The 15763-nt window shown below is 34.2% G+C and overlaps 1 protein-coding gene across 26 annotated transcripts in view; it reads right to left on the bottom strand.

Annotated features, from left to right (window-relative positions):
* NRXN1 (neurexin 1) overlaps positions 1-15763 on the bottom strand; it is an 892798-nt gene that overhangs the window by 57630 nt on the left and 819405 nt on the right. For 15 of the 26 annotated variants that reach the window (XM_072409697.1, XM_072409698.1, XM_072409701.1 and 12 more), the window contains 2 exons: positions 12684-12773; positions 11023-11339 (listed from right to left, as the gene is read on the bottom strand). In XM_072409697.1, the coding sequence (XP_072265798.1) occupies positions 11023-11339; positions 12684-12773 (407 nt within the window). The remainder of the gene's footprint in view (positions 1-11022; positions 11340-12683; positions 12774-15763) is intronic. The other 11 variants (XM_072409708.1, XM_072409709.1, XM_072409711.1 and 8 more) reach the window with 1 other exon arrangement.

The following is a 15763-nucleotide window of genomic DNA, read 5'->3' as shown; positions in this document are numbered from 1 at the left end:
ATGACTTAATTAAGGAAATGTTATTGTGCAGAGATGGTATTTGTTTGGTGTTTCAGCATTTCTTTAATTCTCCTGTTTTCTAGACATAAAATTGTTGCAGATGACAGCTTCCTTATTTGTGTAAAACACCTGTAAAATTATATTGAAGAATGCCAATGTAAAGAAAAGGTAGGCACAGCAAAACTAGATATAATTTAAAAACAATTTAAAATGGAATTATGTTCACTGCTCTAAAATAAATATTTAAACTGATTCGAATATAAATCAAGGTGCTTATTTTTCCAAAAAACCTAGGAAACTGCTTTGACTCCAGTAAAAACCTGTGGCATAAAATGCATACATCACTGCTAGCATTAAGCAAAATAGCCATCAAAAGAAATGGCAACAAAATAACATAAAACACATCCAAGATGTGTTATTTTTTAAAGGTTTATTTAAAAGAGAAAAAAAAATGTAATCACGTGGGTGCAGTCTATATATCATGTGTCCCCCTTTTTACAGATCACAGTGTTTTCTACTTTTGAATTGGTTATGGTGGTGGCTATTTTGAAGCTAGAAAAAGTTGGTTTATACTCAATTGTATATATATAAATAAAGGTTGGTGATATGCAACCAGAGTTTTAATATTTACCCCCCCCAGCTGCCCCAGGACATTAAAGGGTAATTTTATGAATTATGTGATGGTTGTTTTTTAAATTATTTAGGTTAAATTGAATCATTTTATTTTTCTTGCTAAAAAGCATACATTTGAACTTACATATTATTATTTTTGTTGTATATACCATTTATATACAATATGTGCAAACAAATATATAACACAAAATTGCCTCATTTCATGATTTTGCAGTCTTGGCTTACCTGCTAGTACAAAGATACTACAGGGAGGAACTAAGATTCTGCACACAATGATAAAAATATGAAAAAGCAAGCAGATCTGGAGCTTTATAATGCTTGCTTTTCAGCAGGGATTGTGGCTTAGTACATTTCACCAGGTTTAATTTATTACGCAGCTATGTTTTTTGACTTGATGCTTCCTATAATCCTAATTTTTATTCAGTTTATTATTCATCTTGAAATCAACACTTCCCATTGAGGAGTGATGAATTATGGTTTTCTCTCGCTGTAGGTCCAGATATCGTTCATCCTAATTTTCTATACTTTGTTCTCATGATGGACCCCCCACCTCCCTCTGTGTATTTTACATCTACTGCCTGATTGAACTGAAGTGGCCATTCTAGAAATATTTATTAGTAGAACTGGTGAGTATTTCGTTCTCTGACTGTGCCAGGTTGCTATAGAAACTAGGCCCTCAAGGAGCTTCCCCCATCTGCCTGTTTTAGACAACTGCCTTGAGCGGGCACATTTAAGTGCCAGAGTGAAATGGGAATAGGGACAAGCTTCCCACGTGGCACCTGAATGTAAAAAAATAAATGGAGGATGATAAAAAGGGGCCATCCGTCTATTCTTCTATATATCATTTTTACTATACTTACTGTTTGTATTGCTTTGCCTATTTATGTTTTGCATGTTCAACCTTTTATTACTTTTTAATATTTGTCTGACATATACTAAAAAACAATATATTATGGTGAATTTTATTAGTCTTGGTACAATTAGAAGGTGAATAAAAATGGTGACCATGCAGATCAATTTATACCTAGCATATGTAGGGTGCTCATGGGCAAGGCAGTGAACAGTTTGGAAGACCACTTTCTTAGGATATTTTTGGTATCATCAATCACCTACTAATCTTAAAACAAGAATCTGATTGGTGGCTGTGAGGAACTTGATACTTTGTTACATTGGGCAATCTGATTGGTGGCTGTGAGGAACTTGATACTTTGTTACATTGGGCTCTCTGAGGTTGGGATACATCACCCATAAAGGGTCTGTCTGCTTGAGCGAAGGGGTTTCCAGATTGGAAACAAAAGCATTGGAGTTTGGTAAATTACAGCAATGCATGGAATAAAGTCAGGAGCCCTGAGCAGGTGTGAAAATAAAATTTTGCAGATAAAAATGTGAAACACATTGATTATTGAAATTTTTTTAGGAAACACATTTTCCGTTGTATAAAAGGGAAAACGACCCTTTTATAAAATGTTACAAATGTCATGATCAGTCCACTTAATGCACTACAGCCGTTGTAAACATTTACGCTACGTAACCAGATGTATAAAAATAAATAACTCCACTATACATCACATTTGTTGTGCTAAAGCTAAGTGATCATTTGAACTGACCAATGTTTCTGTAAAATTTCATAGGCAATATAAGTTTAGCTCCCATTATTTTTCTGTGACAGCGAAATGCTTTAAAATGCAATGCAAACAAATGTGCGCCAGGCATAAACGTATCAGAAAAACAAAATTGCATTACCCTTGTTGTCCTCCGGGACTAACTAATGAGAGAGACTTTCAAAGCAAACTGAAACTTAAACTGTAATAAATGTGAGTCTTCCTTGACCTGCATAGTTATCAGGCTTTTAACAACTCGAAAGTCGCACTTTGCCAGTTATTCTAAACAATTTTAGGTGCCAATCAATAAAACTCACTTTCAGCAGTAACGAGAATGTGAATTAAGAGGACACTTTTCAGCTCACATGGAAGTTAGTGTCAATAAATGAGTCAGTTTTATACACCCATGCTCTCATTTGAGTTGTGATAAAGTGTTTGATGAGGACAATAAGAAAGCAGATGACACGCTCGACACCGGTGGATACAATTACCCCCTTATGTGTTTCTGGTACCACTGCATCAGCACTCATCATCTTCTGTCTTTCCTCCATGAATTTACTCATGTAGAAGTCTCTGAGCTACTTTTCAGCACAGCAGGCAGTAAGCCTTCCCTAATTACCACCAGAGAGACCCAGATGCTTTTGTCAGCTTCTCCAGCAAAGTAGAAATAGATTATATGAAGACAAACTAACTCAAGGATCTCAAATAGTCCAAAGGAGGACATGGCTTTGGTGTGTTTCCATCAGCAAAAGCACAATAATGATAATACAGTTTATGACATCAAAACGCTATATTTTTAAACAGATATGACTTTTTACTATACAGATCCTAATGATGCAGTAAATTGAGTTGATGATTTTTTTACATATGGCTTTTTTATGGGGGACTGTAAACTAATTAATTAGATAGGTGTAGATGTAAAGCTGCATATATGTTTTTAGCACAATTAAAACGTTTTATTCTTTCTTGAAATTAAACTGTAATAGGTGGTTATCATCATGCTGACAGATTAGAAAGCTAGACCCTCATTCTATATTGTGACATCAAACAAATGTTTCTATTAATCTGTGCCCACATGAGGATGGGGGTGTATATTTACTTAGCATCAATCTTTTAAAATGTAAGTTTTCTCTTTTTTACAGCACATATATTTGAAGATTTACAAATGCACAATCTAATTAGTAATAGTTCACTAAATGATACAAAAACCTGATAACCTAGGGTAGTGGGAATAGCATATATGTATGGAGACATTCCACCTGAAATACATTGGGTGCTACATAAAACTATTACTTATATGCTCCTGGTAACAATAAATGTATCTCCAAGCAAAACTTTTTTTTTTTAGTTTTAGATAGAATAGGGATGGTTTAGACTTCTGGCAGTTTTTATTGAAGTGAATCCTTCTGGCTTTTCATCAAAAAGAAAATTTGTTTGTATCCTTGATATACAAAGTTTGGTAAATGTTATAACTGTCGTATTTCCCAGTGGGGACATTCACCCTATTTTTATTGGTGACCAGAGTCACCAAAAACAAAATAAGAAATTATAGAGTGGTTAACACAGGAGGAGATATCATCTGATAGGGAGAGCTTTTCTGTAGACAACTTTCAGCCTTCTCTACTCTATCCAGTTAAGAAGTTAAAAAAAACTTTTGTCTTTAGAGCAGGTTGTTGTAAAGCTTGGTTCACATTTTAACAGGTGTGGCTGATGTGAATTTTACCACAATTTACTGCAATGTACAGCTTTTCCATTGGAACACTGACACCATTTTACTTTAAATGTAGCAATGCACAGAACCGGACTGAAAGCACATATATAATAAGAACATCAGACATTGCTTTCTATGCAGTGCTTGATTGTTCCTTTATATTGAGCACTATATGAGGTTCAATGTACCGCACATATTGAACAGGGTCTAACTAGTTTCACAAAATGGGCCTGATTTACTAAAACTCTCCAAGGCTGGAGAAGATACACTTTCATCAGTGAAGCTGGGTGATCCAGCAAACCTGCAATGGATCTGTTCCAGGACTGAAAACATTTGGTAACAAATACCAAATGACTTAAAAAATCCATTCCAGATTTGCTGGATCACCCAGCTTCACTGATGAAAGTTTGTCCTCTCTGGACATGGAGAGCTTTAGTAAATCAGACCCAATATCTCCATTCAAAAGGAAGTTGGATTTCAGTTCATCAATCCAATCCTGAAATATCAGTTTTAAGTTAACTGACCCTTTAAATGCCCGTGTTATGGATCTTTCACCCCTGGTAACAGAAAATACTACACAAAACAATTATCTTGTGTGCACAGCAACAGCAAACATTTGCAAGTGTTTTACCTATTTAAAATTTCATTGTGTACTTTACTGCTGTTCAGTTGCCGAGCTGTGCCATGTTTATTTGTCAAGTTATAACTGTGCAAACAATTGTGTCTATGTCTCTCCCAGGACAGGGAAGGTGGAATGATCTAGTTATCGAGAATGCTGTGTTCCACAATAATAAACATCTATGTTATATTTATAAATCACTTGTTTCAATTCTTTGATTAATGACATCTAAACAGCTATTTGAAGACAAAGCATTAGAGAAGGAAACCACTGAGGTGTTCCTGCTGTGTGTAGCAAATTCAATTCAGAATTATTGTTGTTTTAGGTGTAAAGTGTACGATCCTTGAAAACATTTTTTTTAATTAATTAATTTTAGTTTAACGCAATGATAAACAACACAGTTCTTATCTGGGAATACTGTATTGATTTGAAGCTGAACCATCATGCCTCACTAATAAAGCTACTGGTATTACTGCAAGCTTGAGTAGGAGCTGAATTGCAAAGTATAGTTGGATAGTTCTTTTCACAATCTAATCATATGAGAAACTAAACTCAAAACAGCCAAAAAAATAAATAAATAAACTTACCTTTAATCCCGCAGGGTGGTCCAGTCCATCCGGGGGTGTCTTGCATCTGGTCCTGCGTCATCCTGGCATCTGTGCTAGAGTCAGTGCTCCAGGCGCCGCCATCTTCTCCTCTTCTTCATGGTTCTTTATCCAACATCACCTGACCCAGACGCGAGATCGGGTGACGTAAGATGAAAAAAAATTTCCGATCTCACTGCGCATGCAAAAAAGGCTCCTTCTGCGCAGAAGGAGCACCCAAGAGCCTCCTGGGATAAGTGACGTACGTATTCAGGAGGCTTTGCACTCCCATTCATTCTCGATAGCCTAGGCAGGCGAGAATTAAGGGGCAGTGCTGCACCCTTTTTTTTTTTTTTAAAAAATGGTGTTGCACCTAAAAATCTCCATTGCTGTTTCCTACAGACTTGGTCATGTCTTGGTCTCCTTCCAGGTTAAATAACACCCAGCATAATTCAACTAACTTTCTGTAAGCCTGGGGCATCAAGAACCGGGGCACAATGATCATTCACTAAGATAACTGTTTTTTCCCTGCAGAGTGATAATTCATTTGGTCAATGAACCCCACTGTTTTTGCATAGATTTGTTTCCTGCCAAAATCGAAAAATATTAGTAAGAATACCTTTCCCAAAAATAAAATAGTATACAGGTGAGGTGAGGTCAATTTTCCTTTACCTTCCTAGGGACAGGGACTGCTATAAATGTGTACTAGTGATCCACAGTAAACCACTGGGGGTGAGTAATGGGGGTGGTTCAAATCAATAACAACTGAAAAGTTAGCAGAAAACTACAAATATTGTACAATGCACATTGGCTTAGCATCTGTTTGATGTGGGCCAAGTAGCCAAATTACAATTCTCCTTGTAGACATACACTATTCTATAGTCTTTACAGTGTAGTGTCAAAGATGTGTTGGATCGTAGACTTTACCGTATTTAAATTATTCTGGAACTTGGAAGGCTGCTAATATGAAAAATATGTGACTTCCTAAAGCAGGTACCCAAAGCAACTCTGTACTACCTGTCTGAACTACTCAGAGGTCATTGGAAGCCAGTGGTACCCATGCTGTATTTACACCTATCATTGCATCGTTAGGGCTATTGGAGGAGAGAATAAATGTTCTGTATTGAAGACATATGACTATTGTACAACCATTACGTTGTGAGCTCCTTTGAGGGACAGCTAGTGACATGACTATGGACTTTGTACAGTGCTGGGTAATATGTTGGCGCTATATAAATACTGTGTAATAATATTAATAACAAATATTCAAAAATGTCCTAGGTACATTTTTTTATTGAATTCCCTAAAAAAAGTGAATAAAAAAACCTTTTGATATGATAGTGAGGGATACCTGTTAGGACAAGGTATGTAGGCCCAGTTACATGACCATTAAGATGATTGGCTCAATAGGAAAGTGTATTTTTCTTAACTTCTATAATTTTATTTATTCTGGCTTTTAACTGCAATAATTTAAAGGGTGAATAAAAGCATAAAACATTATTATTAGAGATCTATGTATCAAACCAACAAAAGGGAGAATAGAGGGGGTGAGGAGGAATTTTGAAGAAGAGCATCAGCTCCCTTAATTAGATAGATGTGACATGAGCATGTTGGGCTTGTTTTGTTTTTTGAATTTACATTATAGCTGTGGTTCATTTCTAAACTTTTTTTGTTTTAAACCAATTTTTATTATGAGCACACCAGGATTTTAATTTTGCCATTTACAAGTCCTGATTGTCCCAGTACCTAAACTATACACATCTCATTGATAAAAAAAATTGTAATCTTTTTCTACAATGCCATATGACCGTAGTCGATTCAAAGAAGCATTATTCATTCTGTCATCCAATGCAGATGGCACAATATGGAAGTGAAGGAAATACGAGTCCTCTGTGATACATTCTGTTGTCATCACCAACTGTTACTTACTTCACACACTGGCTTTAATTGTAGGTAAATTTATAGGTCTACTGCTATGACTTTTTTTTTCAGGATCATTTTATCTTGTCATAAAGCAATCTAATAAACAGAAGTGTAAAACAAGTATGCAACATTAGTAAAACAAAACTCAAAGTAGAAACACAAAACAAGCAGAATTAGTATTCCTTTTTTCATCTAACGTACCATTTTATTTCCTATCATTAACATTTTAGAGAATAATATGCAGTGGTATACCTACCTTATATTGTATTCTTGTAGCTATAAAGAAAAAAGCAGATTTGGATGCATAAAATACATCAGAGAATATTACCAATTAAAATTTTGTGGAAGAATTCAGGCAAAGATGTGAGCCATTATTATTATTGCAGCTTCTGCAAATGGTATCTTGAACAGTTTCATGTTTATAGTTTACCAGAATTTGGCTTTTTTTTTAATTGAAATAAAAAAAAATAATGAGTTCTAAAACATTTTAGTGTATATTGCTTTTGAATAATTGGAGAAAAAGAAAAAAATGCATGTGTGAAATGTGCACACTTGACAAAGTGAAGAAAAAGCCAGAGGGGTAATATTTTAAACTTCCCAGCTTTGGGTGTTTACAAAAAAATACAAATTAAAATGCAGAAACCAATTTTTACGTTATTTACAACGAATTGATTTTTGGTTCCCTCTAGAGCTCATAATAAAATAATCTCTATATTAGATGTCAGTGTATCATATCATACACAGATAAGAATAAGGCACAATTTGATGTGTATAGATTAAATATATAGTTCTAAGTATTTGGCTGTCAAGAATACATTTAACATAGGGGTGTTTACAATGTTTGGGCTAGGATTAAATTACTGCCCAAATAGACCACATTAAAGTGACCAGCATCTAGGTCTATGAGATATGAAAATGGGGCACCTGCCAACATCCCTAATACCAGAGGTCCCGTGTAGTAGTCTACATTATGAATAGTATTCAGTGGAACAAGACACATACTCAAAGATAGGGACATAGGACAAATAAATGTCCCTTGTCTACAGAGTCTCCCTCATTTTTTAGTTTGTTTCAAAATGGCTAGTCTAAAATGTTGTAGACTAGGCTAATAATAGAAAAAATAAACATTCCAATCTAAATAAGTATACAGACTTGCCTTTCTTTGTAAAATTTCTCTGTATAATTCAAATATCTCACCTTGAGCCTGATTTAATAAATTCTCTAAGCCTGGAGAAGATAGACGTTCATCGAAGAATCTGAGTGGTTCAGCAAACCTAAAATGAATCTAGCTCAGGATTTAACACATTTGCCAACAATAGCAAATAGTTTTTAAGAAATCTATTTCAGGTTTGCTGGACCCATCTTCTCCCATGATAGTCTATCTTCTCCAGTCTTGCAAATTTTATTAAATCAGGTCCTTTGTTTTAAACATATTTATTCTTATGGATTGTTTTTGGATAAAAAATGCCACCCAAGCACAAGCCAAAACAAGGTCAAATGGTGCTGCCCTAAAATTATGGAAGAAGGACGGAACCCAAATTGATTGACAAAAAACAAATAAAAAACAAATCTGCAAAATTACCTTACCTCAACCAAGATAACTAAAGACTAGTTGACAGAATGGCCTGCAGGGTTAGTTTGTGCACTTTTATTATTTCTGCCTTTGTCATTGTAATACAGAGGAAATGTGAATACCCCGTGTTTTAAGAAGACAAGTTTCTTTTACTTACAGAGAACTGATTTTTTTTTTATCTGCCACACCTTAGCCGCAATAGTTGCTCTGTGTGAATTCAGGAATAACAGTCTAGTATAGCATGTTATATATATAGGTCACCTTGCTACAATCATTTCCCCTGACTTCAAAGTGAAATTGTTCGCAAGTGACCGTCTTGTGCTTTTGTAGATGCTCGCCTTTATTCTGTTTGGGTTGCAGGGCAGAGACGGGGCTGTCGTGAGAATATTTTGATGAATCCTCTTCAAAGTTACTGCTTCAGTATAAACAGAAACACATCCTTTAACCATATTTTGCCCTCAAGATTTACCAGCCATGCTTAGGCTCTGTTGTTTGAAATGGAGCCAGTTTAATTCTGCTTGGGCAACGAGGCGTCTCCATTGTTCCAAAACATTCAGCCGCCCTAGGGTACATCACAACTGCTGTTTACGTGGCTCAGTGTTGCCACTGAAAGCTCAGTTTGATTGAGGAAAACAAACCACCATGACCGATTTTTTTTTTTTTTGGTAATAAAGCAGTCATTCTCTGTGAACCATTTATAGAAAACGTTTGTAACAAATGACAGCTAGGCTGGCTATGGACATCAGATCTGGGCTTAAATCTTATCTTGCAGAAATGGGTCACCAATTAATGGAAGGTTCAGAATATGCCATTGAAGCATATACGAAGCACATTGTGTGTTTCTAAGAACAAGTGTTTAGAATGACTAAAGCTCTCTAATAAAGCAGCAAACTAAAATATAACACACGCAAAGTAAACTTAAATCATATGTTATGCTTAAACCAAGGAGCCATCCTTTTTGTAAGCTAAGTCCATATAAACACATTTATTTCATGGGCAAATGCAAATAACATGTCTCAATTGTGTGAAATTACACATATACACTGTTTTTAGGCTTAAATCTTAGAACAGAATTTTCATTTCTGGGCTTGGTGAATGAGATGAAGATTTGCAGACTTCTGCCATCCAAACATTGGCAAACAAAAATCATTTTTAATATTTTTTACATTTCCTTGCATGTTTTTTTTTTTTCTTTTTTTTTACAACAGAATTTTTTTGCAATGTGAATTTTCTCCACAATCACATAGCTAAGCAAAAATTCTCTTGTATATAATAACTTAATTTACTAAGCGAACAACCTAAATTCTTTATTAAACCAACCACAATATTTCATTGCAGGTTCTGCTTATTAATGTGGCTGATTTATTAAAGATGTAGAGCAAGTTAAGTGGTAGAAGTAGAGTAGTTGCACTTAAAATACAAATAGTAATAGTAATAGTAATAGTAACAAATAGTCTAATTTTTTTAGAAACTAAAATTAGTTTCTAAAAAAATGGATTTTGCTTTTTGCTTGCATGTGATTGGATAAAAAACGAGAACATCTTTATTACAGCAATTTCCTTGCAAAGTACAAATGTATGCTTTGGTAAATCAACTGTGTTATAAGAATGACAGAAGCCTTATTGAGGTTTTTGAGTTGTCATCTCGGGCTGTTGGAAGTTTTCATATAAACGGGTCCCCAAACATTCTTCTATGACACAGTAGCAGAAGAAGAATCATGGAGACTGATGGTTCTAGAAGCAGCTACGTACAGCAGTGCAGCCCATTGATTTGAAAAACCCCATAGGATTTTAACCCTCAGGCCTCAATGTGGTCACCAAGCACTAGTGAACTAATTATTTGCAGTCCCTTACAAATTAAAAAATGCAAAAGGCTAATATTCTGATATTTATTATCACTACAGACTATATTTTGCTTAGACAAATCTGTATTTGTCAAAGTTCAGTTTGTAAGAAACTCTATGAACATTAAACATAATGACTGTTTGGAATAGATGAGATATACTAACTGAGTTCTGCCAGTCAGGGCTATGCACAATATAGTCATATTGCTGACAGATGGCAGATTACCGCAAAAGAAAATGATCAGTACTGCTTTTCCTGAGAGTTGGGCTTACTGCCAGAAAGATGAATAAAAAATGTTCCACTAGAGTTTTGGCCAACACTGATGAGTAAGTGTTTGTTCTCTTATTGTATATATAAAATAATGACTGAATGAAAATGTTTACTTTTAAAGTAAAAAAGCCAGGACTAAACAAAGAAACTAAGACTGAAATTGACAAAAGTTTCTTGGAAACTACTCATTATTATTATTATCTGTGTTTTATGTTTATTTTGGGTTTTGGACATAAGTTAAGATCAAATTCAAGTACTACTAACCTGACTAGCAGGTTCCCGTGTAGGTGTCTTTGATCTTCTAGTGCTGGTTGCCAGTGTGGTTGTGGTTTCCATAATGGAGGTGGACATTTCTGATTGCATTGCCGTGGCAGTAGACTCCGTTGTCATGGATGAAGGCACATCACCAACAAGCCTCACATTCCCCTCTATCACGATGTTGGCATCATTTTCAGCAGCCATGTTCAGAACTTTTAAGCCATTGTAGTAAAGGCCACTAAGCTGGCCTTGAAAAGGATGTCCTCGGTCCTTCCCACCGATTTTAATGGTTGCCTGGCTATTGAAGATCGTGAGCTGGCGTCCTGCAAAAAGAATATTATATACATGCAAAAATGTTGACTATGAACTCTGTATTCTGGAAAAGATGACTAACACATTTTTATGAAATGAATGATGGGTGCAATAAACTATGAGGTACAAATATAACTCATAATTCATTGCTTTAATGAAGTGACCATGACATGTTTATCTATTAACTTTAAAAAAAAATCTAACTTGTATGAATGTTTATGCTGAAAGGCCAATCAAAGGCTTTTATTACTTACACAATCAAACAATTTAGAAATTCATAGTTTTTTCTTTTAATCTTGCTTGCATTATAAAATATGGCAATGCATGGGACATAAATTATGCATGATTAGCTATGTAAAATAATTATTAAAATCTTTATTCATTAGCACTTTTTTTCAAATAAATTAAAATTCATTTAAATCTTCAATATAAGTAATTGCAATGCTATAGTAGGGACAGTTAAAAATGTTGTAAAAAGAAAAGTATACAATGAGAAAATATATTGCAAGGTATTTAGTTATGAAAAGTAATTAGCATCCCATTTCGACATTCACCACTATAGTATCAAATTTTGTTTGCTTCACGACCAGTTAAGAAAAGCAATGCATCATTATGCAGTGAAAGTATAAAATATCTCTGATTGGCATTTAGCAAGACTAACAATTAAAACAGAATATTTCTGATGCAAAAGCGACTTAAGTAATGATACACGTACCAATGGTGAAATTATGGCACAATTTCATTACACAAAGAAATCTTTAAAATATTGTCAGCATTATGAAATCAAAGATTTTTTAAGCAGATTGGCCTCTGCATATGATTAGCATGCACACAATTTTAAGTTTGATTTTAATTAAGGTTTGTTCCAAAAAAATTCCTTGAAAGGATGCAAATGTTAAAGGGACTTCACTTTGATTGGCAATTCATTTTGCCCACTATTTAGAATACCTGTAGTTTATGCCAAGATAGTTTTTTTTTCAGGATCATAAGAAAGATAAGAAGGCTACACATATTTTAGATAATAATTTAGATGTGGGAACAGGAAAAAAAACAGTCTATGAATAATTTAGAAAGTTTGGTTAAAATGTCTATGAGTTTCTTCATAGATGTTAGAGGATTGACTTTACAGTCCCTTTAACCTTAAGTTAACAGGGTACGATTATTAAACATCTAGACAGGCACGAAAATTATTATACAATGTATGCCAAATATTACTACCTAAATTTTACTGTTTTAAAAGTTTTTAAGTTAGTTTTACTGAAAATTTATTTTAAAAGTTTATTAGAGTTACAACGAAAAACTACTTGGTTATGTTCAAATTATTTTTATTTGAAGTTTTAATCAATGTTTTTTACCTTTGTCGAGTAGCCAATCATCAACTACTCGACCAAGTCGATATGGAATTCGCTGTCTAGCAATCGCCAGGCGTTCGTTATCATTGTTTCCTTTAAAGTTTAAAGAGACATTTCATTGGTTAAAATCTGTAAGGTCAAAGGTTAAAAGTTAATACTTAAAGCTTGAGCTATACAGTTGCCACATGACTTTTTGAAATTTGGATTTTTAAAAAAATGGTACCTAGAACATATCATATTTCATTCAACTCATTTATTTTATTTTAGCAAACAGAATTATTCCTATGTTAATGGAGAATTAGAAATCTGCACTTGAATTAGGTTATTAAAATTATGTTATAGACAGACCCAAAAAACATATTTAAGCATCATAGAAGCGTTTTTTGGTATTTATTATCTAGTTAAACATGTTCAGATAAAACAGATTTATTTTTTTTCTGGATACATCCAACCTCATAATCCAGGTTAGTAATTAAAAAAAAAATCTACCAATCTGAATACCATATCTGGATGTTTTACCAAAGCATCCATGTCACCAAAATCTTACAAAGCTAATCCAAAAATATACTTCTCATCCACGAGATTCAAAAAATCACATGGTACAAATGCATTGCAAGTTAAATGAAATCAGAATAATGAAAAATATAATGGTAAAACTGTGCTTCAGTTAACATGGAAAAAGGAATTGACAAAAGTTATTTCGTCTGTATTTAGGTATCGATCTAACTGGAATGAGCTTCATCCTAATTAAATTTTCATTGCAGGTATATGTAATGTTCTCCAAATACCCTGCTGGAATCCATAATTGCTTCAGTTGACAATTTAGATCTAATTTTGATACACATTAGCCCAGACAAATGCATGAAACAAAACAAGGCAATCTCAACTAAATCCTACAAAAATAGAGAAATGAGCATTACTGCATGTATCTAGGTTGGATACACAGCTCCCTTACTGACATCTTCTTTTATTTTACATAAAGTGAAAGTTTTATGTATAAAAGGTATTTTTTATGCCAATAATCTTGCAATTGCATGTGATATTGAAGGGATGCCAATATTTTTGGTAAAACCCAACCGTAACAATAGAGGATAAGAGAGAACTCAAACAGCTTTCCCAAAACCACCTGGCAGATTGTTTATACTTTATTTGACATGATACTTATACATTGGTTGTGATTTATTTAAGCTCTCCAAGAGTGGTGAAGATAGACTATCATGGGAGAGCATGTACAATCCAGGTAACCTGGAATGGATTGAGAACATTTGCCAATGAAATCCATTCTAGTTTGTTGGACCACACATGTTCTTCTATGATAGTCTATATTTTTCAGTCTTAAAATCAGGACAGTTATGTTTTTAGATCTAAAAAATCTAAGGGAAGGCAAATAGGAAATGTTAAAGATTTAAAACCCAGATTGAATAAGCCAACAAACACATAAATGAAGGTTTATTTGATAGTGGTGGTAGACATTACACATTCGCCTTTCTACAGGACCAATTGCCTTGGAACAAAAGGAAATAATAATTCCTACTGTTTTTCCTTGATAAAGGTATACAGAGTATGGTATGTCTGAACAACACCAGATACTGCACCTACATAGTTCTTACCTTCTCAATGTCTTAATGGTTTACACATATTTAAAGAAGATCAGCTTGTGTATAGCTAGTAATAATGTATGTACATGAAAAAAGCAGTTTTAGTCTGTCAGGAATTTTAGAACCATACATTGTATATATGATTATTATTTCTATGTATGAAAGTTGTTTATATTTCATGTTTCTCAGTCCATTCTGTATTGTTTTAGGAGGTGACCTGCCCATTCTGTTTTTCTGTATCTGTTTGGCCCTGAGCTTCTGAAACACAAGGCTTGAACAGCTTCTGGGACTGTGAGAAAATTAACAGGAGAAAGCTGCAGAATGTTGTATAATACTATCATTGGATGCTTTTGTTGCTTTGTGTCACCCCTATGTGCTATTGTACCATTCTGGTTTTTGCACCATAAATGAGTAACATCTCTCTTTTTACTTTGAGATAGCATTTTGCTACATTGTATTCTCCACTTGTGAATTATTCCTAATTATTTTGAAAACTGATTCAATATCCCTTTTGTGAACTCAGGCTCAATTTAGAACAGGTTGAGCCCGACAGCACCTATTCAGTTACCAGGTTCTGTTAGCTACCTTGCAGTGCTACTTAATGTTTATGCTCTTTCTCCTTTAATAGAAATCAACCCATACACCCTGTCAACTCAACCAACTTAAACCCATGAAGATGTTCAGCGGGAAAGCAGGATAATAAACATAAAATACAAAACTTCATCTTCGTAGTAATGATACAGAAAAGTTAGTGGAATAAGACATTTTAAATATCACTTTAAGGCAGACAATGCTACAGTACGCTAAAGTGCATGCTTATTGAACATACACTAAGCTTCCCTTGCATAGAAAAACTGCAAGCAAAATATACAAAATAAAATAATAGCCCAAAAAAATGTAATTAAATTGCAATATTCACTTATAATACAGAGGTCCCCCCAGTAGAGCTCTTTTCCTTTATAATGTGCCCTCGAATATCTAATATACTGTAATATCCAGTCTAATATCCAGCAATAATCAACTCACATCCTTTGAACCTCAACTGTCCTGGACCTACCATTGTCTGTGATTGAACATTGAAAGCAGAAGCATCAAGGGAACTCGTCTTTCACACCTCTTTTCCCTTATTATCAAGATGTTCCATGCCACCATATTACCTGATTCTTTGTGCTAGTTTTTATTCTTAAACTCCAGCCTTACTGAACAGATACTTTAAGAGACTTATACCAGGTCAAAATCAGGTAGTTACACTGCTTGCAGTTATTACATTTATGATTACATAGATACAAAATGTGTTTCTATTATAACCACCTAAAGTTTAGCTTTGTTCATGATCATCATGTTCATTATCGTGTTGTTATAGATATGTGGAAAGCTTTTTTTTATATACAAAAACAGGAACTCTCTATGGTCCTACCAAGAAAATCAGAATATTAAATTGTAGAAAGTAGAACATATTTTGTAATATTTTGTTTCAGAAATATG

This window comes from Pyxicephalus adspersus, chromosome 4 (genome assembly GCF_032062135.1).
Source record: "Pyxicephalus adspersus chromosome 4, UCB_Pads_2.0, whole genome shotgun sequence".
Classification (NCBI taxonomy): Eukaryota; Metazoa; Chordata; class Amphibia; order Anura; family Pyxicephalidae; genus Pyxicephalus; species Pyxicephalus adspersus.
Note: the sequence above shows the minus strand (reverse complement) of the source record. Positions and strands in the feature narration are given on the sequence as shown.